The sequence below is a fragment of the Gossypium hirsutum genome, chromosome A01 (genome assembly GCF_007990345.1).
Source record: "Gossypium hirsutum isolate 1008001.06 chromosome A01, Gossypium_hirsutum_v2.1, whole genome shotgun sequence".
Taxonomy (NCBI): Eukaryota; Viridiplantae; Streptophyta; class Magnoliopsida; order Malvales; family Malvaceae; genus Gossypium; species Gossypium hirsutum.
The window spans coordinates 118,344,558-118,370,457 of NC_053424.1; the positions used below are offsets into that span (position 1 = coordinate 118,344,558).

The following is a 25,900-nucleotide window of genomic DNA, read 5'->3' on the forward strand; positions in this document are numbered from 1 at the left end:
TTTTATTATTTTTATGTTTTTTTTCTAAAATAAAATTAATATATAATATACATAATTTGTGATTTTTAAAATATATAAAAAATATAAAGTGTATAATATATATATATAAGAAGTGATAATAAATATCAATGCAGTAAATGCAATTAACTTCACTCATAGAAGCCGCAAACCAAGGGTTCAAAAGTCCTAAAGGCACCCTAAATACCCAAATATATGAGCTTAAGAAAAATGTGCCTATTGCTGTGAAAATGGATCATTAAGTGTAGAAAATGGCCATTGGACTTTAGAATTCAATTTTGTATTTTACATCATTTTTATTTATTTTCCTTTTATTTTTTTCGGATATCTAAAAATCCAACAGCCAAATTTTCACAAACATATTCAATTGATAATTTGAACCAAAAATAAACAAATTCTAATAAAAAATATAAATTAAATCAAATACATCCAATTATATTTAACCTTAAAACTCAATTTAAGGTCGTTTATATATGAGTACTCAAAATATCCACAGTTGTACATTTTAATAAATATAAGATAATTTAAAGTTATTGCACATCTAAACAATTTACTAATTCAGAAAAGTTTCCTTTTGCATTTTCTGACAAAAAAAAAATGAGTTTGAATCATGAAAAACCTAGTAAACAAAAGTAATAAAGGCATAGTTTAGCTTAGCTAGTTCGTTGTGGTCCAAACCGTTCTCCCCCCCCCCCTTTTTTCCTGAAATTAAGTGAGGGGGTTACAGATGAAACCAATAACACATTATATAACACAGATTGTAAAAACGCCATGTTAGAGGACAGTTCCCAAGAATTTTAATCGTTTTAGAGGCTAGTATTGGCTGTCTAGTATCCACTTATCGGAGTTATACCATATCTGTCTTCACTCTGTTTTGGGTTTCAAAGGTCTTTGACTGGATGATCTCATCCGCCGTCCCAACCTCCCTACGAACTTCAACACTTCGTCGATCAAAATCACAGGGAATGCGACGGCCAGAACCAGCAGCCATTCGTTAAAGCTTAAAGGTACGATACCGAATACTTGAGCAAGGAATGGCACATAGAGGATCAAGAAGTGCAGGCCGAATGACACAGACATGGCCAGGAGGAGCCAAGGGTTGACCCATGGAGGCATTGTCAAGAGACTTCCATCTTCAGAGAGGGCATTAAGGGAGTTGAACATTTCAATGGCAACTAAAACCGAGAGGGAAAGTGTCATTGCTTTTACTTTGCCGCCTTGGAAGTAATCGCATGGATTATTTTCGAAGTAGAAGACTTGGTTCCCGGCTGTGAAAGGTGAAACAGTGAAATTTTTCCAGGATGAGCACTGGGCCCAGTTGGCGAGCTGGGGGTATGTGACAAGGGTGTGGCCGTCCCCGCTAAGATCAATGCACAAGAAGGAACTGTGTGTATACCAAATGATGAAGACGCCAACAGTTGCTACTCCAACATAAAGTCCAATTACCTGTGTGAAACAATGATATAAGATCAAGAACTCAATCCCACTAAACAATCGAGAAAAACATACTCGTAAATTCAAGCAAAGGTCTAAACAAGCTACCAGATAGCGGAATAAAATCCAAGCAGTGATGAGTGAATCATCACTTCTCCGAGGAGGCTTCTTCATGATATCCTTGTCCGGAGGATTGAATCCCAAAGCTGTTGCAGGGGGTCCATCCGTAACAAGATTAACCCAGAGAAGTTGAACTGGAATCAGGCCCTCGGGTATACCCAATGCTGCTGTTAGGAATATGGAGGCAACCTCACCGATATTTGACGAGATCATGTACCTGAAATAATGTGTCTTAGCATCAAAGAACTCCAAAAAAATTATTATAGGCAGCAATCAATGTTCGAGAAAATCGAGGAAGGATACATTTGCATGCATTATTGTCTATATTGCATAACCTTCAAACTCTAAAAGCATGATAAAAGCTTAAAACCAACCTGATAAAAGCTTTCATGTTGTCGTAAATGGATCTTCCTTCACCGACGGCAGAAACAATTGTACTGAAATTGTCATCTGCCAACACCATGTCAGAAGCTTCCTTTGCTACCTGGCAGACGGCAAGAATTTAAATGATTTGAGGAAAAAAAAATAATACGGGATAGATAAAAGAGAAACAAAAAAGCATGAACTAGAACAGAGCATCATGAACAATAACAAATCATGGTCCCCTCCAACTAATCCGATGAATACGTTCATTTCCAAGCACCCAGCACCCATTGATATCCACTCCAATTGACAAACATGAAACATTAGTATTTGGCTTAGTGTTCTTCCAGTTAAATTTGCTTTTCAGTTGTCTTTGTAAATAATTACGCTTTCATCTCTTGTACTTTTAAACTTGATATGGAGGTACACTTTGAAAAGAAAATATGAAATTAGTGAACTGAATTTGTTTAAAGAAATACCTCCGTTCCAGCAATGCCCATAGCAATTCCAATATCAGCTAGTTTCAAGGCAGGTGCATCATTTACTCCATCACCAGTCATAGCAACCACCTCTCCATCTTCCTTTAGCAATCTCACTATCTCTTGCTTGTGTCTCGGTTCAGCCCTAGAAAATAGAAGCCCACCACTTTGTCTTAGATGAGCTTTCTTATCTGAAAGTGCCATAAACTCCTTCCCAGTTAAACTTTTTGAACTGATGTCTTCCATCGGCCCAAAAACACCTATTTCATGGCATATAGCTTCTGCTGTATTTTTGTTATCTCCGGTTATAACCATAACACGAATGCCAGCTGCTTTACAGTCCTCAATTGCTTGATGTACCTCTTGACGTGGAGGGTCCTACAAACATTTAATGGCACCAACGAGCCAAGTTAGTTCATCAGAGAAACATATAATTAGAGGAATTGTAAGTGAAGACAGTGATTCATTATAACTCACCCTTAGTCCAACCAAGCCAACAAAAGTAAGATTGCTCTCAATTGATGAATAGTTGGATGGGTCAAGTAATAGGGCATGAGCTGGATGATCATCACTGCCATCATAGGTTTCAAACTCAGGGAGCTCATCTTTGTATGCGAAACCCAAGCAACGCAAAGCAGCACTTGACATATCTTGAAGAGCATTGGAAACAAGAATCCTTGAATTTTGATCGAGTGGTACAACAGAGCCATCAAGCAACTGCATCTTTGAGCTTCTCTCCAGTAAGTTCTCTACAGCTCCCTGCCGAAATAAGTGATTAAAGTTAAAGTTACAATAGATGTAAGAAACATTAACATAAACCATGCAAATGTTAAACAGCAGCAATAAGTACCATAGATCATTCAAAACCACATCATGCCCATCATTTTTTAACTTAACTAGGCAAAAAATTCAAATTTCAACTTAGGAAAGAAAAACAGATCAGCAGGGCCATCTGCAACTAAAAACAAGCATTTGCTGGCGTTCCACAAGATAATCAAATAGTGAAAAATAACTATGGCTTCTATGTAATAAGAAAATCTCGAGTGAGATAGCAATAGTACCTTCACTAACAATGACCTTCGTCCTGATTTGGACTTGACAATAACACCCATTGACTTCCTATCACGATCAAACTCAAGGGTTGCAATCCGATGCTCATACTCATTCCACCATTGACAACAACCTTAAGATCACATTAAGTAACATATCTAAGTTTACAAGTCATAATGCTAGAAAGGAATGATAAAAGAATTAGTGAAGCATGTGAACATCCAACATACGTAGAACATCATCGCCAGCTGCTCCACCACTATACGATCCCTTTGGGAGACCCATTTTCTCAACAAGAACCTGTATAGAGATGAACCAGAGATAAAGTTACTATATGCCTACTTCAGAGCAGATATAGATCAACATATATACATACATCAAATCCAATGATGAGAGCTTCACTGAACACTGACCTTTATGGCGGCCTCAGTTGGCATTCCATGAGCTACATACTTATTGTCAGAATGCGTTACACCAGCATCATTACATATAGCAGAAATCTTGGCAATTGTTTCAAGATTAGCATCCATTCCACCACTTGGCCAATCATGTATTTTCCCATCAGAAGGATTATACGTTGTGCCATCAACCCTAAAACTTCTCAAACTACTAGCATGACCCCCCATAGCCACAAGCTTAGCTACTGCCATCTGATTGGTCGTCAAGGTACCTGTTTTATCAGAGCAAATCACAGTAGTGCACCCTAATGTCTCAACACTCGGTAGCTTCCTCACCAACGCATTCTTTTGAGCCATTTTTCGTGTCCCAAGTGCTAAACAAGTGGTGATAACTGCCGGCAATCCTTCGGGAATAGCGGCAACAGCCAACGCCACAGCAATTTCAAAATAATACGTACATTTCTCAAACGAAAACTTGAAATTCCTAGGCCAACCGTCAATATATTCCCAACTGAGAAAATATTTAACATTAATTAACCAAACAAAAATACAAATTACCCCAATTATCATAGTTAGAACCTCCCCAAACTCGTTCAGCTTCTTCTTCAACGGCGTATCTTCTTCACTCTGCGACGCCACGTGGATCTGAGTATGAACTTTACCGATCTCCGTCTCCATCCCAATTTGAGTAACCAAACAGAAACAATTTCCGTTAACCACCGTTGTTCCGGCGAAAACCATACTTCGTTTACCTTGAATATCAGCGTCTTCGCTAACTGACTTGTTAGTTTTATTAACCGCCTCGCTCTCACCTGTTAACGAACCTTGCTCGACTCTCAAAGTCGAACTAACTAACTCCAAAACCCTCATGTCGGCAGGAACTTTATCCCCTACTTTGAGTTCCACAATATCACCAGGAACAAGCTCTTTGGCGGGCAAACTAGGTATTTTGATTCCATCACGAATCACCGTAGCTTGCTCCGATTGGATCTCTTTCAAAGCTTCCAACGCTTTCTCCGCGTTATTTTCTTGCCAAACGCCCACGATCGCGTTCACGATCAAGATCAGAAAAATCACCAACGGTTCAACGAACGCCGTAATTTCCATTTCACCGCCTTCGTCACCGTCATACCAAGCGAGCACAAAAGAAACAACCGCCGCCAGCAATAAGATTCGAACTAAAGTGTCGTTAAATTGTTCCATGATTAAACTCCATATTGACTGCCCTTCATGCTTTTCCAACTCGTTATTTCCATAGATCTTGCGCCGATTCTCAACTTCCGCCGTTGATAGTCCCGATTTCCGACTAACATCGTAATGCTTCTCGCATTCACGGATATCTTTGGCCCAAGCGGGGAACACATCTGGATCTGTTGGTTTAGAGTTGACAAACTCTCGTTTTCCATAATTTTCCCCTCCTTTTCCCATTTTTTCGATCTTTTTTACAATACGAAGATCGAATTTGAGAAAATCTAGGGTAAGGGAGGAAGATTAAAATCTGTTTGGTTACCGAGAAAAAAGGACGAGAAAATGGAAGTTTTGGTTTTCACTGTAACCAAGGCAGTTGTGCTGTTTGCTGTTTCCCACTGCTTTATTTATTCTTTTTTATCCTAATTTTTTTAATATTTTTTTAAAAAAAATTGTGAACGAAACTTCGGCGTACCTTGGCAAAATGAGGTAAAATGTATTACGTAATGTGTTGACAGCTGGCAAATCTTGAAACCCTTTTTCTTACTTGGCAGTTTCTTATTGGATAGATCTTAGAATTACGATGTGTAATTGGGAAAATTAGTATTTTTTTATGAAAAATATATATTATTAAATTAATTCTATTCATCTTTGGATGCCTATTATATAGGTTTTTCTCCTTTTTAATATTACCTTTATTTATTTAAAATATATTAAAATATTATTTGCATCACATTTCTACATTTTTTATAGATCGTATTAAAAGTTAAATTATATTTTAATTTTTTATTTATAAAATAAATTAATTAATTTTTATATATTAAATCAAAGAATTAATTAATTATTTCTATTAAAAGCTTCATACATTTTTACTGTTAAAAACTGACATAACTGACGTGTCACGTGTACATCATGTTGGCATAAAGAAAAACTTGAAGTGAAAACACTGCTCTTTTTATACAGAATTACAATGTTTAGAACTATTCATAACCTTATTTTAACTCTTAAATAAGATAATAATATACTTTAACTCATTCAAACCCACATCCTCCTGTACTAACGATAATGTCAATACCAATCGAGCTAAGACTCAATCAACCGAAAAATACAAGAATTAAATCTTATATAAATATTAAAATAAATTAAAAGTTGTTTTAGATCTATCTCCAGCACATATAATATTTGAACAGTAAAAAGTCACAAAAGGGGAAGCTTCAAGACAAATTGCATATGGAAAAAAGCTTAGGGGAACCCTACTTTTTGAAACAATAGTCAAAACTCAAAAAGCATTCAAAAAATTTCACCAAACCCACCATTAATAAAATGTTGTTACTATTTTGTTTTCTTTTTTTTTGACTTTTTAATTTCCTTTTCAAATATAAGGACTTGTCCTTTGGAAATATATCAATGGTCATCTTTCAATTTGACCTTTTGTTTTTGTACTAATTTTTTATTATTATATAATTTATAAATTAGGGAGGAAAAATTTTAATAACTTACACCATAGGTAAAGCATCCCATCCATATCACCAAATTTGGGTTTCCTCATAGCTCAATCTTAATTCAATTATTTTTGTTTTGTTTTTCATATGGTACCAAGGATGAAAGTGGAAGAAAATGAATTTTTTTTGTGTTATTTTACTATTTTAGTGTCTGAACTTAAATTTTATTAAGATTTGATGATGTGATAACAGTATGAATGATCGTAAAATAATAAGAATGAAAAATAAGAACATGTAGATTTTACGTGAAAAATCTTTGTCAGGAAAAATCATGGGCAAAGTAAAATAAATTCACTAATGTTGAAAACAATAATACAATAGGTTTTCGGATATGCGCAGTTTTTAAGAGTTAAATGACCCATAGTCCTATAGTGATTCAACTTGTGCGACAAAGTCCTTAATTTTGCGTCTCTATTTTATTTCTTTAATAAATGAGTTGCATTTCAAATTTTTCAGAGCAAATCAAATTGGATTTGGTTCACACAACTCTAACAGTTACTAATGTTATTGGAATAGAATTGAATTGGACGGACTAAGATTTAACTGGCATAACAATTCGAATAAAGGGATTGAACTGGTTAAACAGGAAACTACTTGAAAATAATAAAAATCGACAATTGAATAGTTAATTTAATAAATTTTTATATTTTCCTTTTAAAAATGTAATAATTAAATATTTATTTCCCAAAATTTAACAAGTTTATATAAATTATAGTATTTATTTCTTAAAACTGTTTTTCTGTCACTTTCAATGGTGGTCATTGATTTACTTATTTCCCAAGTTTTCCATTTTTATTTTTTAATTAAAATGATTGACATTAAAGCTTTTTCATATTTTTATTTTATTTTATGGAATTTCAAGATTCAAGAGTCCAACCCTACAACCATCCTACCATATGTCATTATCTCTCATCAGCCAAATATATTTAATAAAAATAGACACTACAAATTGAGGGATTGAAATTTTATTTTTTATTTTTTATCACAAAATTCAGATTAAATATTTTTTAATTTAGAAAAATAAGTCTATTTTAGAGAGTGCGTGTGAAAGTATACCCAGTTAAATGTATTTTCATACTCTCTCTTCAAAATCGATCTATTTCACTAAATCTTTAAAAAAAACCTATTTAATTAATTAAAAAAAGACCTATTTAACCAATTAAAAAAATCGACATTTTTAACCAATTTAACCCAAAATTCATGTATTGACCATCAAATAATTTCCTTAGAAAAAAAAATAAAATAAATAGCACTATATTTTCAACTATATATATATATATATATTATATTAGCTATAGTTATTTTTATATTTTATGTACAATCAAAAAAATATTTATGTTTGTTATAAAATTTATAATTATATTGACAAAAAAATTAAATTATAATCACGAGATGTAGTGTAATGGGTCAAGGGTTCGATTTTTTTATGGGAATAAAATATATTTTATGACTATTTATTTATTTCTTTGAAAAGTACACCTAAAGAAAGAATTGACTAATACTATTTTAATTTTAATAAAAAATACTGTAAAATAAAATAAAATAATCATATTTCTAACTATGAATAATTAAAAAAATAGAGTGAAAAAACACTTTGTCTTACTTTTAAGACTTATTTTATCAATTTTTATTTTTATATTTTTTTCTTAAAAAATGAGTGTGTCATAATTTATTTTATTATTATTTAAGATTAAATTACATGTAAATTTGTTGCTGTAAGGCGATTCACGCGAAGTGTCAAAAGCATGGTAAGAGTCACGCTAAATTGGAGTGACACTAGGATAAAATATTTAGGAGGTCCCTGTATTATAAGGATCAGATTGAATTAGTCCTTTTATTATTAAATAGATTATTTTAGCCTCTACATTATTAAAAGGAATAGAATAAGTTTAAATTGTAACATAGTTAACAATTATTATATAAAAAATATCATTAAAATTATTATTATTTAATTGTAATTCAATTCCAAGTAAAAAATTTTATTTACAGAATCATATATACTTTAAAAATAGTAACTTAGTTAAATAGTAAATGTTAACTTTATTTGATTTTTTTAATAATATAATTACTAAATCGATCCATTTAATAGTAAAATAACTAATTTGATCTGGTCGCTGTAATAAAGGGGCATATAAATACATTCACTACTGAAAATATATAGAAGAGCTTGGCGTAAGTTCTTCTTGTTGGGTCGAACCCGAATCATGCAACGAACACGAATGAAAATCGAGAAATTTGGGCACAAATATTTACGTAAAAAAATCTCTTCAAAGAGGATAAAATAATATAGACAAAGAAAACTTCAATAAAACGGTAAAAAACTGAAAAAGGGGAGTACAGGATGGAGAAACAAATAAACCCTGAATCTGAAATACAAAGATTTCCCAAAACCCAGGGTTGTTAATAGGCTTATTTATAGGCTGAATTTCGTGTACAAATATTACTAAAACATCCATTGATTAATCAAAGTTAGATTGAGAAAATATAACATAGTTTAACTAGGATAAGAAATCTAGTTGAGTGAGAAACACGTCGTGTTGACATCAACTCTGTGTCATCTGAAATGCGAAGTACACTACACACCTGTAGACAATATCCTACCATATATGACCTTGAAAAATTACCCATAAAACTATGAAGTGCTCTACTAAAATGTTGTTTGATTATGCTTGATAAAATTTCAATAAATTCTCGAGATGTATATCCTTCTTAATCGAAGTGGTTGACCTTAAAAGAGGTAATTAGGTATATGCTTAAACTAGGAGGAATCATTTATAGCATTGTGCACGTAAGAATTTTTTTTTTTTGGATCGTACGTAAGGATTAATTAATTGAAGTATGACAATAATTACCCATCCACCTATTAAAATGCAGTCCTCATTGTACGACTTTCTTGCCAGTCTCAAACTTGTTTATATTATATTCTAAGCATGGCAATAAACCATTGAGAAGCATGATCCGACAATAATGTGTTTGAAATCCCACAATAATATAAATAAATACAATAAAAAATAATTAAATCATTTTTGGTGCTTATATTTGTTTTTTCATTTCGATACTTGAATTTTACAGTTAGATCTGTTTTTGTTTTTAAACTTAAATTCTGTCAAGATTTCATAATGTGATTTATATTATTTGAACACAGCTAGATTGGCTGGTCAGATTAATTAGATTGAGAATTGACTAATATATTAGTTCAAATAAAAGGGTTAAACCAATTGAATCAAAATTACTTGAAGTTGGTAAAAATTGAAATTGAGACAAAAGCTAGCAGTTGAACTGGTTTTTATGAATTTTTAATCATTTGTTTAACTATTGTTGATCTAGTAGTTAACCCAATCAAACCAATTGAATCAGGAACCAGTGATCTGATCGGTTCAATCACTGGTCTAGTTACTAGAACACGTATGTGACACTTTAGGATTGTACCACATCATCACTTGAAAATTTATATAATTTTTTAAAATTTTCAACTAATAATATGATACAATCTCAAAGTGTTATGTCATCAAACTTTTTTATATTTTTCAAATTTAGAGACCAAAATGAATCTAGTTGTCAAGTTCATATACTAAGTAGGTAAAAAAATAAGTACCAAAATGAACTTAGTTGCTAAGTGAAGGGTCAAAAATTATATTCCCTAAAATACAATACAATAAAAAAGTTTTTTTTAATTTAATAAATAGTTTTTATGTGTGAAAATATTAAAAAGTTAAATAAATAAAATATTCATAATGGAAAATACCGATGATAAGATCTAATCGGACGGATAAAAAAAATTGTAAAAGAAGGAAAATTTTTGGGGGTTTTTGAAGTGTGTGCTTGGAGGTTTCTTAGAATGTTCAAGGACTAAATAAAAAATTGAAGAAAAAGGGTGTAAAATACTAAATTTTGCCATTAAAATACAAATGGTCCATTCCCATTTGCCGTAAAGGATTAAAAGTGTCTTTTGATTCGTAACCTGTCATTGTCAGTGTCGAAGTCACGCACGCACTTTCTGCCCGTAGGGTTGCCCGCTGCCCAATGCTCATTCATCTCATCTACACGACTTTTCCTTAATAGAAAATAAATATTTGGCAAAAAATAATCTCAAATGGTTGGGTGAGTTTATGTTTTAGTTATTAAATTATTTTAAAAAATTTATTTAAATTATTGTATCCTTAAAGTCGTTATTTGATGATCTTTTTTATTTGTAATATATATATTAATTAATAATTTTAAACAACTATTAATATTGCGAATTTACGAATCAAAATTTAAATAGTATTATTCTCTAATATCTGACACTGACTGTCAGATTGACTTAGATCTAAAGTATGTTCTTCTACTCGTCGATGGGTATTGATCCATCGTATAGATAGTCAAATCGTCACTTAGAGCTTGCTAGCCAAACTTTAAATAAAAAAAACACACTTAACTGCCCAATGACTTAAATAAAAACTTTCGAATAGTTCAATGACCATTTTAAAATTTTTTGAAGTCGAGTGACTAAAAAGTAAACTTGCTAATAGTTTAACAACTTTGAATATAGTTTACCCAAAATATATGTGCCTATAGGTGAGGTCTAATATAATGAATGTTCTAATAACTGTATCAAAGATGGAATGATTAGATTGTTAATTTTTGGTTTAATTTGTTCAATCGTTGATTTAATAATAATTAAATAATTAATTATAAAATTATAAAATCAATTCAACTAATTTAATAGTCAATTTTTTATCTTGATTTTTTATTTTTTATTATTAATTTCAAAGAATTTACTTAGAGATTAAATTAATTCTTATATTTGAATCGAAATACCAATTAATTTTCAAATTAAATAACACTTAGATATAATTACATAACAACAATAATTCAGATTTTTTTTAGTAATGTCAAAGACTAAATTTTAAATCCTGTTAATGTAATTTTCCTTCATTGATTCCATATAAAAAAAATTATTGTTCAATTTGAAATAATATTTGTTCATACAGGGTGTTAAATAAAATAAAATTAAAATTGTCATATCATTTGCATTTTTTTTCATGTATGGTTTAACTTCATAAAATTTTTTAAATGTGGATTTATTTGAAATGGTGATGTTGAATAATTAAATTTATGTCGTTTTAAGTTTAAATTTTACGATTCGGTATGAATTTTTCTAAATTTATTAAAATATAAAGAACATAAATACTTAATTCATTATTTATATATAGTGTATGTGGAGGGGGTTTAGCTTTCTTTCGGAAGAAGTCTTTAAAGTGTTATTCATCGAACAATTGATCAGACTCTCGGACGAAGGTATTATTTTGGAGATGTTTGTGCTTGGTTTCAGCCTCGAGTTCTAGTCAAGTGGTAGTATTCTTATACACTAAGTCCCATTAAAGGTAAGGGTGATTAGACACTCTCATCAAACTCTATGAATCATTTGGGGCTTTCCTCGAAATAAGGAGATAAAAACCCAGAATTAAACTCAACATAGACATTAAAAATAATATTTTCATTCGAAGATTTAATTGACTGCTCGACGAATAATACTTTAAAAACTTCTTTCGAAAAACAACTAATCCCTAAACAGTGTAATAAATTACTCATTAGAAAGTGAAATTTAAGTGCTTAATATTTTTTTTAATTCAAAGTATAGTCAAACCACAAATTAAATCAGCATCATGACCCAAAATAATTACTTTTGCTTGCTTTCCACAAGACAACATACAGAAGTCAATTTTATGACTTGAATTGAGAGATCTCGTGGAGTGGGATGTGATTTTAATTTATTTCATTTTCTACATTGGTATGCTATAATAAAAGGCACCCAACAAGAAATTTCATCTACATCAACAAAATCTTTCATCATTAATATTTGGTTTCTTAAAACCTTACAAATTTGTCTCTAAGTTTCCACTTTTCAACATTTTGGTCCTCACAAGTTGATTGAAAATTCAATTGGAACAAGTTCCAACTTTCTTTTTTGTACTAGTTTTCTTCTTAAAGAAATTACATAATATTATTTATATATTATCTTGTGTTCTTCATTATAATCATTTGATATATTGATAATATATATGATTGCCAATAAACATCTTAACTCAGTTGGTTAACATAGAGATCTTGGGTTCTAAGTACCCAGGTTTGAGATTTATCTTTTGTAATTAGATACGTAGGTCTTCGAGTTCCATTATGTGTGAGTTTTAGTCCAGTTTGTAGGCTTTAGTCCATTTATGTTGTAATAGTTTGATTCTATTTTATGGTTACTCGAACAATCCGTTTGTACTCATTTGATTCTTGTGAATACTTAAGCATGTATTTATACTTTGTACTTGTTACTTTGCAAAGAAAAAAATTCAAATATTTAAATTTGATTACGCAAATATGCTTTAACAATAGAATTCATTTTATTACCTAATGAAATTCGAGTAATACCATTTGAATCCGAATTAAATTATCTTTTAAATGAATCTTAAGTTCTGTAGTCTAATTGTTGAGGTTTACCTTCTTTAAGAATAACTTGGGTCCAAATCACAATTCTACCCAAAAATATATATATTTTAAGTAAAATAAAAATTAAAAACTTGAGTGAATAATAAATTCATACATCTAAATCCCAACATGTTATTTACAAAAGTAAAGCAAATTTGAATAATAGATATCTAAAGATTTTTATCAACATTCAAATAGTACTTAAAATATTTGAATCTAAATATTATTCCGTACATAGAGTTATCTATGGGTCAGGTTAGGTCCCAACAAAATTTTAGGCCTGAATGATAACTCAAAAAATAGATCTAAATTTTTGTCCAAGGTCGACCCAGATTATATATGCTAAACACAGACCCGGACTGACCCGTATTAAATCCTATAATATTGATACAATAGGAAATGTATCGATACTTACTATGAGGTATCAACACCTTGGGGAGAGTATCGATACTCAGACAATTTTTCTTTAATTTTCAAAACATCGAAACTTTTGTGAAAGTACTAATACTTTGTTAAGGGTATCGATACTTTTAGACATGTATCTGGGTCAGGCAAAAAAAATATTACCCGATGTCCGATCCATTTTTAAATGGACATTATTTTTTGTACAAACTAAATTTTTAAGCCTATATTTTTACTTAAATTTTTTGAATTTTTAGATAAACTTTCATGCATCTTTCAGGCAAGACCGAATAGCGCTGGGCATGTTGAAGTTTACAAACGAGTGGGATATCATAATCGAAGGCAGCCTGCAAGCAAAGGACTACGAGCTTAGGCATGTTGCTTCTTTCTTCAATCTATAACACGCATATAACGTCTTAAACCACAAACTCCAATGCTCTTGAGGTCACATCATATACTTTACGATCCTAATTCACACCATGACCCTACCAATTAATTGAAAGAGCAAGTTGGAAGTGACCACAAAACTTAGAAATCCATAAAAGATCTAAAACTTGTCTACTCAGTGCCAGATGTTGTGTTTTAGTTCTTAAATTTCAATAACAAGTACTTGAATTTTTCAAAAAGAATATGCTTGAAAATTATGTGATTGTGAGCATGACATTTTGGGTTTTGAATAAGACTGTTAAAAAATGTAAAATAAAAAAAAATCCACATGAAATTGAACAAAGAAAAAAAAATCAGAAGCAAAAGTGTGGCTGAGAATGAGTTTGAAGTTGTAAAAAGTTTTACCTTAGAATTGAAATTTCTTTGAATCATTTGAGTTTCTTTGAATTATTATTATTTAATTCCAAATTTAATAATTTTATTAAAGGGTGCATGGATTGAGTCGGGCTAGTTTACGTATGGTATTGATACCGTTATTGCTTGTTTAAACTTGGTCTGTCTAGAGTATTAGCTTAAAATATTCGCTAAAATTTTATCATATTTGTAAATAGTTCATTTAAGTTCGGGTGTGTTTGATAAATTAAAAAATTAAGGGTCGAAAATTTAAATACTAAATTTTTATTACTAAATTATATAAGTGTTTATATTAAAAAATTGTTTGATAAATTAGTAAATATAAATATTGAATATAATTATATTGTTTGATAAAAGTAAATATTGATTTTTAAAATATTATTTATTTTAATTTTAATTTTATTAATATAATATTTTATATTATTTTGATAGTTCTGGATGAATGATAAATATGATAATTTGATTATCTCATTTATAAAAAATATTTTTTAATAAAATAAAATCGACTTAATATTTTCAACATTAATTTAAATATCTCATTTCTAAATATGACAAAGGTGTTTTTCTCATCGAATACTTGCACTAATGCTTGGGAGAGTATTTGCCACGGGCGCAATTTTCAGGCAGTGGATAAGTTGAGGTGTACTTGGGTGTATCGCTGGTCATAAACATATGGGTTGCTCTACTTATAAGTTCTTAATTGACAAGGTTCGCCATAAATTAAGTGGATATAATGCAACTTTACTATCTATTGTTGGCTAGGTGACTATGTAACACCCATTGCCCAACCTGATCGTCAGGTCCTAGCTACAATATGCCACAACTGTTGCCGAAGCAATTACTGTCAAATATACCATAAATCAATCAATCAAACATTCAAACATGTCATAAAAACATTCTCATTATGATACGTAATTAAATCGAAGCCTTATTTGAGCTTAAAAAAGCTCTTTTGTTTACTTGAGCATGATATAGGACCAAATTGCAAAGTTTCAAAAATTCAGGACTGATGTCACCTCCTCCACGTCGTGATGTCACCAAACAATTTGTCACGCCATGATTTCAAGCCACTAGACATCTTGACTTTATATATTGTCGACCAACGTTACGACGAGAAAATATTGTCGTTGGGACGAAAACTCTATTTTTGGTACAATTTAAGCCATTTGGTACCTGTTTCATGTCAATCTTTCAAACTTATCATTTGTTGCATTTTGCATAACATTTTCCTGTACAAAAATGTACCAAATACATGCCAAAACATAACATTTAACCAATTTCAATAATCCAATGCAACATTTCCACGATTTGGCATCAAAACCTAACAATTCAACTTGACCAAATTCAACCTAATCAACCATGCCTTTAAGCTATTCAACACCGTCATTTTACTTATACCATTACGTATTCAAACGTGTCAATCACATAACTTATTCCTTAAACCAAAAGCACATCATATCAACAAGTTTTACTATATTGCAAAGTCATACTTAACATAGGTTTCAGACTATATCATATACAAAGTTAACTAAAACAAACACCTATGTACATACCACACATAACTGAGTCTTAAAATGATTAAAAGACTACAGAGTCAATAGATGTATAGTGTGAGCTTCTCGACAATCCGATAGACACGTTCCTCAAGTCAACAATCTACAAGGAAAAGTGAGGCAGTGAAGTAAGCATATTGAATGCTTAGTAAGTCCATATGAAACTTACTTAACTTACCTTGACATTGCAACAATTAAGAAATCAAAATACATTGGAATTAAGCATGACAGCCCTTTGACATCCTTATACTTTCATATGCATTTCAACAAATACATCCAATAGGTTAGTTCATCTACATGTCATGAACTTATAACACAATCATTTACATATGTAAGAATTCATCTTATATAATAAACTATCTAAATCATATTCAATTTGCAAACATATGTAATTCAATTCATGTTCAATCATCTCAACCGTTTCATTTCCTTTTATTTACCATTTACTCGCCCGGGAGAACCTTAGTAAACTAAAGTCGGATGCGTAGGACTATAGTGCTCACACAAGTTGACAGTAATCAAGGTTGCTCACACAAGTTGACATATTTGAATTGAGAATCCGTAACAAATGTTGGATCTCAAATAACCATGTAAATCTTTGATCGTTTTTATATTTGATCTTAATGGCATGCCATACGTATCTTAATCATGTACTAAGTTCACATGGGCATTATTATTGTATTCATCTCAATTCAATCATTCTAACAATATATTCATATTATGTCAATCATGTAAACATTTAAAATCCATTCGATACCTCATACCTGTTTATAATTACCATAAAATTCATACCTTACAATTTAATCCATTGGATGTCAAAAGTTATTACATTCACATCAATACAAACTAATAGGTACAAGCATAACATGAATTAACATAGTAAGTTCCATATAAACTTACCTGGCAAAACAACAAACAAGCAATCTTTAAGGACTAATAAAAATTTTTGTCTTTTCCCCATTTTTTAATGATTTATCAAACACACCCTTCATTTAGACGTTTTGATAAAAATATGTATTATATTTGTTCAATATTTAAATTTATTAAAATATTAAACATAAATTACTTAAATATTTTTTAAATTATAGTATTTTAATATGAAATAAATAACATAATATATAAAAATAAAATAAAAATGATATTATAAAATCCAAAAACCAATTGAGCTAACTTTGAACCTTGGTTATGGTAGCTCAAACCCGACCCTTTGTGTTTTCTAAAACTTAATAATTTTGTTCAAACCGTTTTAAATATCAAGCAAACCTTCAAGTTTGAACTATTTGTACTAAATTTGATTTTAAATTAAAGTTTTCTATATTAAAACTAAATAATTTTGATTAAATCTCAAGCTAACTCATTAAAATGTTTTAACTTCAACAACTATAAATTGAAATTCCTAAAAAATTTTATTGGAATTAAACTAGAAAGCAACAAGTGTATGGTTTGCAAAGCTTCAAGCAAGACAAGGGTTTAAGAAAAGAATCTAGAAATATTAAAGACAGACAAAGGAATAAAAAACAAAATAGTTTAGGGTTTTGGACTAAAATTAAAATGCAAAAGAACAAAATAATTATTAGCCTAGGATGCTTCTTTTGTAGGGCCATCAATAAACCAATCCCATTCATTGTATTTTGATTTCCATACAAAAAAGAAAAAGAAAAATGTATTCATTTTGATGCTGGGGCTTGAGCTTCTAACTTTAAAAAATAATGTGATTTTGTCTTTATAATTCTAGTCTTTCTTTAATGGGCCTTAAGCTACCAACAAACTAAGGCTATATTTGTTTTTATAAAATGAAGAGACATTAATGTTAAATTTGTTAATAATTTAACCTTACATTTCATATTTTATTTTATGTAAATTATATATACAAAGTTTCAACTAGTTGTTGTCGATTGAGTTTTAGCTCAACTGGCATGATTAGTGTGTTGAAGCGCATTATTATCTTCCTATTTATAAGCTGGGGTGAAACTATGAGCTAAGAATAGTTAGGATTTCCAAAAGAAGGAACTATTCGTCTGATGAGAAATAAAAAGGAATATCGAAAATTCAAGTGGTTGAAGCCAAAGCAGTTAATTGAATTTTGTTAAGTTGTATTATGTGCTATAAAAAAATTAAATATTAAAATTGTACATAAAATTCGTAATAATATTATCAATAAAATTTTAATTTTCAAATAAAAAAATTTCAAAATACATAAATAAAATATCAACAGTTCACTCACTTTCACCATTATAAATATGGAATTGACCATAGTGACAAAAGTAGGTAGATTTCAACATCAGAAAACCCTTATTCCATATTGGTGGATTAAACCAAAGTCGAAGTGTTAAAACGTGTTTTGGAAAAACACTTGAACCTAAGTTCTGTTAGTATCGGTATTATTCTCAATATAAGAATATGTGAGTTCGAGTATACTAAAACGCATTATCCTCTTATTTAAGAGTTGAAAAGGGGCTATACGTAATTCTAATCATTATATCAAAAAATAAAGAACTAGGGATCGTAACACTACTCTCATATAAAAGAAAGTAAATCAAAAAAGTATTTAATTATTATTATTTTTCAACATTAATCTCATTATAGGTTCTTAGTATATCTGTTATTTTTGATACAATGTTCAGACTACCCATAGCCCCTCCTCAACCCTTAAATAAGAGGATAATATGCTTCAATGTACTCGAACCCATGTTCTCTTACACTGACAATAATACCGATACTATTCGAATTAATACTCAGTCCTCCTATTTAATTATTTTGAGTTTACTCGTTTAAACACAAAGACTCCAACTCTAAGTGGATTTGTAGGTAACAACCTTGACCACGGCCAAACTATAAACCCCATTTTGGTCAATAAAAATGAATATCATTAGCCAATCCACACTTTGCCTAACACCACACACCACCATTGCTAAAATACCACCACTAAGTTCAAATCATGCCATGAACAAATTGGATAAATTATGGTTTTTCTCCCTATACTATGTTTAATTTGAATGTTTAGTCCCTATGTGTATTTTATTTGATGTTGGTTAGCCCTTATACTTTAAATGTACATAATTTATTAGTTTTACTCTTTTTGATGTTATGCTTTAATGTATCTCGTTAACACCGATAAAAAATTTCGTTAGTCGGATGATGTAGAATTTTTTTAAAGACCTAAACCTCAAAACTTGAAATTTTTTATGTTATTTAAAAGTTAAAATTATGGTTATTAAAATAATTATTTTTCACTAATTTTTCATTCTAGAGAATTCTAGCTCAACCCCATAATATTTAAGACTTTTTGTTAATGGTATTAACAATTTAAAGTACAAAAATTAAATCTCAAATTGAGTATATTACAGGGACTAAAACAAGAATTTGACAATTTAGCAACACATTATATTCTTATTTGAGTAGACTTAATCAAATCTTTTTATGATTTTACATATTTACCCATTATCATCATATATTCCAACTATAAGTCTACTTCATGGCACCCCATTTTGGTCAACAAAAATAAGCACTATTAGTGTAATTATGTTAAATCATGGCATAAAAGATCCCACTTGAAAAAACCCAACTCCACTCCATCATCTCTCCATTTTTTCTTTCTTTTCCATTAAATATATACATATATAGCTTTGTTATACTTCATAACTCCAAAAATCCATATTCAAAAAATGAGTTCTATTTGCATTTCTAATTGTTTGAACGATGCTGAAGACCCCAAGAAACCTATGAGAGCAACCTATATGAATCTTTACAAGTGGCCAGGTTCAGATGCTGAGTTTTTAAGATCAAGGACCTCATCAGCTCCTTCTTCAATGGATTATTGTCGACCAAGTGTTCGAGTTGTTGACAGTATCTCTTGCAGGCAGATGTATCTGAGAAGCTATAGATTTTCCAAGAAAGAAACTGTGCCTGAAAAGACTATGAAATGCTTTGGGAAAGTTAAAGAGAAGATGGGTCATGGTGGGAGGAAGAAGAAGAAGAGCAACCAAAGGAGAGTACGTATTGTTATTAAAAGGAAGTGTTTGGTTTGGAGGAAAGTGAAGGTTGTTTTGTTTAGGGTTTTTAATAGGTTGCTTTCTTGCTATGCTAGTATTGATGTTTTAGATCAAAGGAATGTTTAGTTCTTGAAAAATAAATTGGGTTTTTTTTTTAAAAAAAATTATGCATGTTTAAAAGAAATTGGGTTTTGGGTTTATTTAATTTTTGATATTGTATTAAAATTTGAATTATACTTTGTCCCTTTATTGAAAAAATGGACAAATTAGTTCATATACGTTGTATTAAAGAGTAAATTAATAATTCTGTTAAAAATTTTATCTGTTTTTACAATTAAAAATCCGTCATTGTACGACGGGATGAGGTACACCTAGCACACCACGTCTAACCATATGATTATTCCATCTGTCATGTTGGTTTTGAATAGAAGAAATGAATGAAATTTTTAATAGAAAAAATCAATTTACTCTTTAATCTAACATATTAAGATTAATTTACTCATTTTTAAGTAAAAAAACAAAATAAAATATGACTTTTAGTGCAGAGGACCTTTGTTTTTTTTAAGTTGTTCAAAATGTTTAGAGCTAAGTAATACCTATACATATTATGAGAAATAGGGTTTTGTTTTCCTAGAGGTCTCGACTTATAAATTACTTTTTTTTAACTCAATCAAGTTTGAATATATCATAATCTAATATTTTTAAATAGATTTATATATAAATGATATGAATATTAACCTATAATCTTAAAAATTATATATGGAATATATAAATATATATTCATATTCTAACTTATAAAATAGCAATTTTATGTACTTCCTCTAGAATTTTTTTTTTTGACTATATCCAATTTGTGTGTATGCATATGTTTGATGCATGACAAAACATAGTATTCCCCTAAACTATGGAGTTTTGTTAGGTATACTAGTGTTTGGGAGTTTCGAAAAATGGGAATAGTTATGTAAGGGTTAAACTGAGAAAGAAACGCATGCATATATTGCATTGGATACCCCCCCACTTTTTTTTAATTCCAATTACCAAACCCCATAAAATAACAGGGGTTCATATAAAATTATGTCTGTTTTTGTCAAAGTCTATTGTTTGTTGCTGCCAAAATTCTTCCTAGGTCACTGTTCTTTGCATTGAAATGATAACTCTTTTCATATGTAAGTCATATTTGTATTTTGACATTCACTTGAATTTAAATAAGTATTTTTCTTCCTGGATGAGTCTTAATTTGATTGGTATCGGTATTGTTGTTAATATAAAAGTACGTAGGTTCACCTATTTATGTGTTGGAGAAAGACTATGGGTAGTTTTAGGCATTGTGTAAAAAAAAAAGAAATAAACTACAAAAATAGTCATTTTTGTTTGCCTCATATTATAATTTAGTTACTTATGTTTGAAATGTTACGTTTTAAACACTTACGTTATTATTTTGTTACGAAGTGATCACTTTACCGTAAAGTTCCGTTACCTCCTTAGTGGCAATCCTATGTGACAGTCTAAATGAATTTTAAATGCCAACTTGGATATCTAGTTGCTGAGATGAAAACAAGTTTTTAATTAAATAAATTTAATTTAGACTACCATGTAGGACTATCGTTAGGGAGTTAACGGAGCTTAACAGTAAAGTGATCGCTTTGTAACAAAACGATAACGTAAGTGACTAAAACATAATATTTCAAACATAAATAAATAAAATGTAATTTGAGAAAAAAAAGACGACTATTTTTATAATTTCTAAAAAGACTATTTAAAAAGCTAGATACAATTAAATGGGGCCTAACCCCATAGAATACAACAGCTAAGCCCAAAACTCAAAACTTAGAGCAACCTTAGGATTGTTCGTTGCTGCCCCCAAGCAAGGAGGAAGAGGGAACAGCATTGAGACCCTGGCCCATCGGCATGCACGCCTTCCACTGGAAGCCGAAACGAAATCAGAAACTCGATAGACAAGCATGGGGCAAAAACCTGGTGCGATGACACCGAGACATCATCAAAGCTCAGTTCCGGAAAAACCCCACAAGAGATGTTGACATTGTAAACGCAAAAAGGGCAAGCGTTTCAATAGAGGAGAGAGAAAAACAAAACGTCCGCCAACAAAATAGAGGTCACAACAAGAGTCAAGAGGGCGGATGATGACAAATGGGAAACACCCATGGGACAACAAGCCACTACCACTGGTGGCCTGAAATCGACGAGCAATGTAAGTTCCATTCATTTTTTTTAATCTTTTCACTAGATAACTAAGCCAATGCCCATACTAAGCAATAGTAAACATATTGCTACAAGATATAGCCACGTAAGAAATGTGGTGAACAAAATCTTTTTACTAGATAATTTAGCTAAAAGTAAATTTTCAAAGCTACAAATTCGAGGTGCAATGTGTTTATTGAACATTGGAGCTGGTTATGGATCACAGTTAAAAGGGTTTTTTGACCAAAGTAAAAAAAAATTACTACAAGAGGAGACAAGCAAAAGTGTTGGAGCTTAAACATAGGGGATTTCCCCTCCTATTTAGGTGAATGAATGGTGCTTATATTTGTTGTAGTTAAAAGTATCATGGAAGTTATTTTATCTCTTTATTAAAAAATGGACAATTTAATCTTTGTACGTTAAATTAAAGAGATAATTACACATGACATGCCACATGTACTTCACTATAATGTACTGAGATAAGTTTTTAATAGTAGAAATTGATGAAATTTTTAACAGAAATAGTAATTTGCTTTTTGATCTAACGTACAGAGACTAATTGATCCATTTTTTAAGTAGAGGAGATAAAATGCAATACAACTCCTAATACAATGACCTTCATGATATTTTTACCATAGTTAAATGCTGGTTGGCATGTAATACAATACAGTCTTCATTGCAATAAGTTCATACATGTGTAAAAACATTACATATGTATGTAATATTATATTTGTTGTTAGTTAGGTAAAAAGCAGAAGTAAGTCCCATGCTTTGACCTTAGTCAAATGCTGGTTGACATATAATAATATATAGTCTCCATGGCAGTACTTATAATATGAAATAATACATATCTATGTTAGGCTGTTTTGGAGACTTGAACATATAATATTACATATATCTTAGGCTATAATTTATTATTGAATTGTGAACTTAACAGTGCAGAAAACCAGGTTTTGGAAAAAGGGCTGCCCTTTTGAAATTTAAATTTTGTTGCAGAGAAGTTTGTGGATGTTGAACCCTTACAAAGGTGGTATTTATTTTTATTTTTATTTTTTTTCTCAGGAAAAAAATAGCATGAGAGAGGGTGGTATTTAAGAGTAATAGAGAGCATTTGATCGAATCGAGTGAAAAATATTCGAGTTAATTGATCTGACGAGTCCTATTTTATCATCCTAATTTGGTTCGAAATTTTTTCGAATCGAGTCGAGTAAAATGAAATTTGAGTTGAATAGAATCGAATAATATTGTTCGAGTTTAATTTAAAAAAATTAAACATGTCAAATTAAAATTTTGTTACAGTATAACTAATTTTATGTTAGAGCATATAAATTTAAAACTGTATATATTTGAAAGCTTTTTCAAAACAAAATAAAAAAAATGCTTTAATATCATAAACTTGAATCATTAATTAACTTATTTAGGTTCTAAAATTATTATTTTAAAATAAATAAAAATTTAACTTTCTTTGTATATTCTTTAGAATTTTTTTAAAAAATTATTATAATTTTTTTTAAAAAAATAAATTTTGGAATTTTTAAAATTATTTTGAATTTTAAAAATTATTTTGAATTTTTGAAAATTACTTTGAATTTTTTTTTGTAATTTTTGTTGAAAGAAAGACTAATTTACTTATTTTCAAAATTGACAGGGACCAAAAGAGTATTTACACCAATCTGTAGTTGAAATCATTTGAATTGAAAAATTCAACTTGATTCAAACTCGAAACTCAAATAACTTGAATTAATTAAGTCGAAATTCAATTTTTTTCGATTTTTTGAATCGAATCAAATTTTAATAACTCGTAGTATTCGGATTTTAAAACTTACAATCCTCTTTCTTTTATCTCATTTTTACTATCTCTTGATTGTATACGAAAAAGTAACTTAGTTTGTAGGATTGTATTAAATCAATAAACTAGAGAGAAAAACATATTTCAGGTCACTAATAGATTTATCCATAGGTACATAGTTTAAAATATTTTATTTTTGGACTAATTTGTAATTTGTCCTTTTGTCCTTTGTATTTGTTTATATATTCTTAGTTGGTACTTAAATTTGTATTCTATCATCTAGGTTGGTACCTTGCACTAATATTGTTAGTTTATGCTGATATGTCACTAATAATCAATCTAGTAACGAACGTGACAGTTTCTCAATATGTCACTAATAGTCAATCGATTGGATAGAAAATTAATTTAAGTATTAATTCGAAAAAAGTTATTAAATCGGTTAATTTAGAAATTGATACGAATTGATTCAACTGAATCAGATTTTTTTAATTTTAATAATTTTTTTTTAACTTGTCTTGCCACATGATTTTTATTTTTTATAACTTGTCTCCATTCTCACTTTAAAGGATGCCTCTGTCCCTCTCTTTCATCATCAATTTCCAAGAAACAAAGAGAGCTTTTCACCATTGTTATTCTCTTTTGAGTTTTTGACAAATCAAAACAAAAAAGATATGGAAACAACCCAAGCTTCATATAACAATGGAGATGAAGAAGATTATATAGATATAGAGGTAAGTTCATCATCTTCAAACTTGTTATTTTACCCTATAACCTCACCACCATCACCACAATTTGAGTTTCAAACATGTTCATCATTTTATGGTGAAATTGCTTCAACAACTTCACCAGCTGATGAACTCTTTTATAAAGGAAAGCTCCTTCCCCTTCATCTTCCTCCTCGTCTGCAAATGCTTCAAAGTTTACTTCAAACTGAAGAACATTGCTCATCTATGGCTTCTTCTTCTTCATCTGGTTTCATTGGTAATAACTTGAAGAAATCTTGGTGTAGGAAACTTAAGCAAATCAAACAGTCCACAATAACACAAAAGCTTAAGTCTTTGTTTAATAAATCTGGGTGCTCATATGAATGTTGTTGTGTTAAAGCAAGTGTGAATACAAATGGTAGCCACAGGAGGTCTTTTTCTGGTGTAATTCAAAGGTATTCTACACCAATAATGTCTTTATCAACATCATCTTCTTCATCAGGTTCTTCATCATCATCATCATTTTCTTTCGGTTCGAGCGGATTTGGAGATTTGCATTTGTTGAAACGAAGCAATAGTTCGAACTCAGAGGTCGAGAGTTCAATACAAGGAGCCATTGTTCATTGTAAGATGTCTCAAAAGCTTTCTAGTTCAAAAGAAAATAGTGCAAAATGAACTTTGGGGTTTGTAGCGAAGTTAAATCATTTTTTGGGTCTGAACTTAGAATTTTTTTCACATTGGGGCTTAAATATTTTTTTTCCAAATCAATATTGAAAACCCTAAAATTTGGGTCCAACATAGGAACAATTGTCAACTTTAGGACCTAACTTGAACAAAAAAAATTCAATCTCCAATGTTGAAAAAAATTACCAAATTCAAACCCTAAATACTGATTTAACCTTTGCAGAGAATTTGAATAGGTATTCCATTAGTAGTGTCATATTGAAATTCCCTGTATGAGAAAATTTATCAAATTCAAACCCTAAATAATGATTCAACTCTCAGCAGAAGATTTAAATATTATTTTTTGTATTTCTTTGGAAGTGAGTGTGATTTGTAGGGTCATATTGAAGTTATTTTGTTGAAATATTATTAGACAAAGAACAAATTTGTTAAATGTTATATGTTCAAATAACAAAGCAATATTTTAGCTTTAGCCTCACCATACTGATTGAGTCTTAGTGTGCGTTGTTATGTGTATAGTTGTCTATGTAGAAGGAAGCATGTTTGAATGAATTAAAGCGTATTATTCTCCTATTTATAGGTTAAGGAGGGGTTATGAGTAGTTTTAATCAATCATAAAATGACATTACTATGACTTCAACAATCATAAGTAATTGAAATGAATATTATCGAACAGTTTCGTGACTATATTGTAATTTTTTAAAGTTGAGTGACCAAAATGTAAATTTACCAATAATTTAGTGACCTTAAATGTAATTTACCTAA

At 30.1% G+C, this 25,900-nt stretch overlaps 3 protein-coding genes across 3 annotated transcripts; 2 read left to right on the top strand and 1 right to left on the bottom strand.

Annotated features, from left to right (window-relative positions):
- Positions 1-575: 575 nt before the first annotated feature.
- On the bottom strand, positions 576-5,506 carry LOC107957974 (calcium-transporting ATPase 1, endoplasmic reticulum-type). The gene is made up of 8 exons (XM_016893610.2): positions 3,878-5,506; positions 3,695-3,764; positions 3,476-3,597; positions 2,892-3,173; positions 2,415-2,792; positions 1,947-2,056; positions 1,561-1,789; positions 576-1,464 (listed from the first exon to the last, which is right to left on the bottom strand). Exons 1-8 carry the CDS (start codon positions 5,288-5,290, stop codon positions 883-885), a joined length of 3,186 nt encoding a protein of 1,061 aa, XP_016749099.2. The 5' UTR covers positions 5,291-5,506; the 3' UTR covers positions 576-882.
- A 13,772-nt stretch (positions 5,507-19,278) lies between these two features.
- On the top strand, positions 19,279-20,251 carry LOC107961273 (uncharacterized). Its single transcript, XM_016897448.2, has one exon. The coding sequence runs from the start codon at positions 19,433-19,435 to the stop codon at positions 19,883-19,885; it is 453 nt and encodes a 150-aa protein (XP_016752937.1). The 5' UTR covers positions 19,279-19,432; the 3' UTR covers positions 19,886-20,251.
- A 4,167-nt stretch (positions 20,252-24,418) lies between these two features.
- LOC107960695 (probable membrane-associated kinase regulator 3) lies at positions 24,419-25,126 on the top strand. The gene has a single exon (XM_016896993.1). The coding sequence runs from the start codon at positions 24,419-24,421 to the stop codon at positions 25,124-25,126; it is 708 nt and encodes a 235-aa protein (XP_016752482.1).
- The last annotated feature ends 774 nt before the right edge of the window (positions 25,127-25,900 follow it).

Coding starts and splice junctions, on each gene's coding strand:
- LOC107960695 (XM_016896993.1), top strand. CDS start 24,419: ATGGAAACAACCCAAGCTTCATATAACAATGGAGATGAAGAAGATTAT.
- LOC107961273 (XM_016897448.2), top strand. CDS start 19,433: ATGAGTTCTATTTGCATTTCTAATTGTTTGAACGATGCTGAAGACCCC.
- LOC107957974 (XM_016893610.2), bottom strand. CDS start 5,290: ATGGGAAAAGGAGGGGAAAATTATGGAAAACGAGAGTTTGTCAACTCT. Junction 3,598..3,694: donor AGCTGGCGATGATGTTCTAC/GTATGTTGGATG, acceptor TGTGATCTTAAG/GTTGTTGTCAATGGTGGAAT. Junction 2,793..2,891: donor TTGGCTTGGTTGGACTAAGG/GTGAGTTATAAT, acceptor AAATGTTTGTAG/GACCCTCCACGTCAAGAGGT.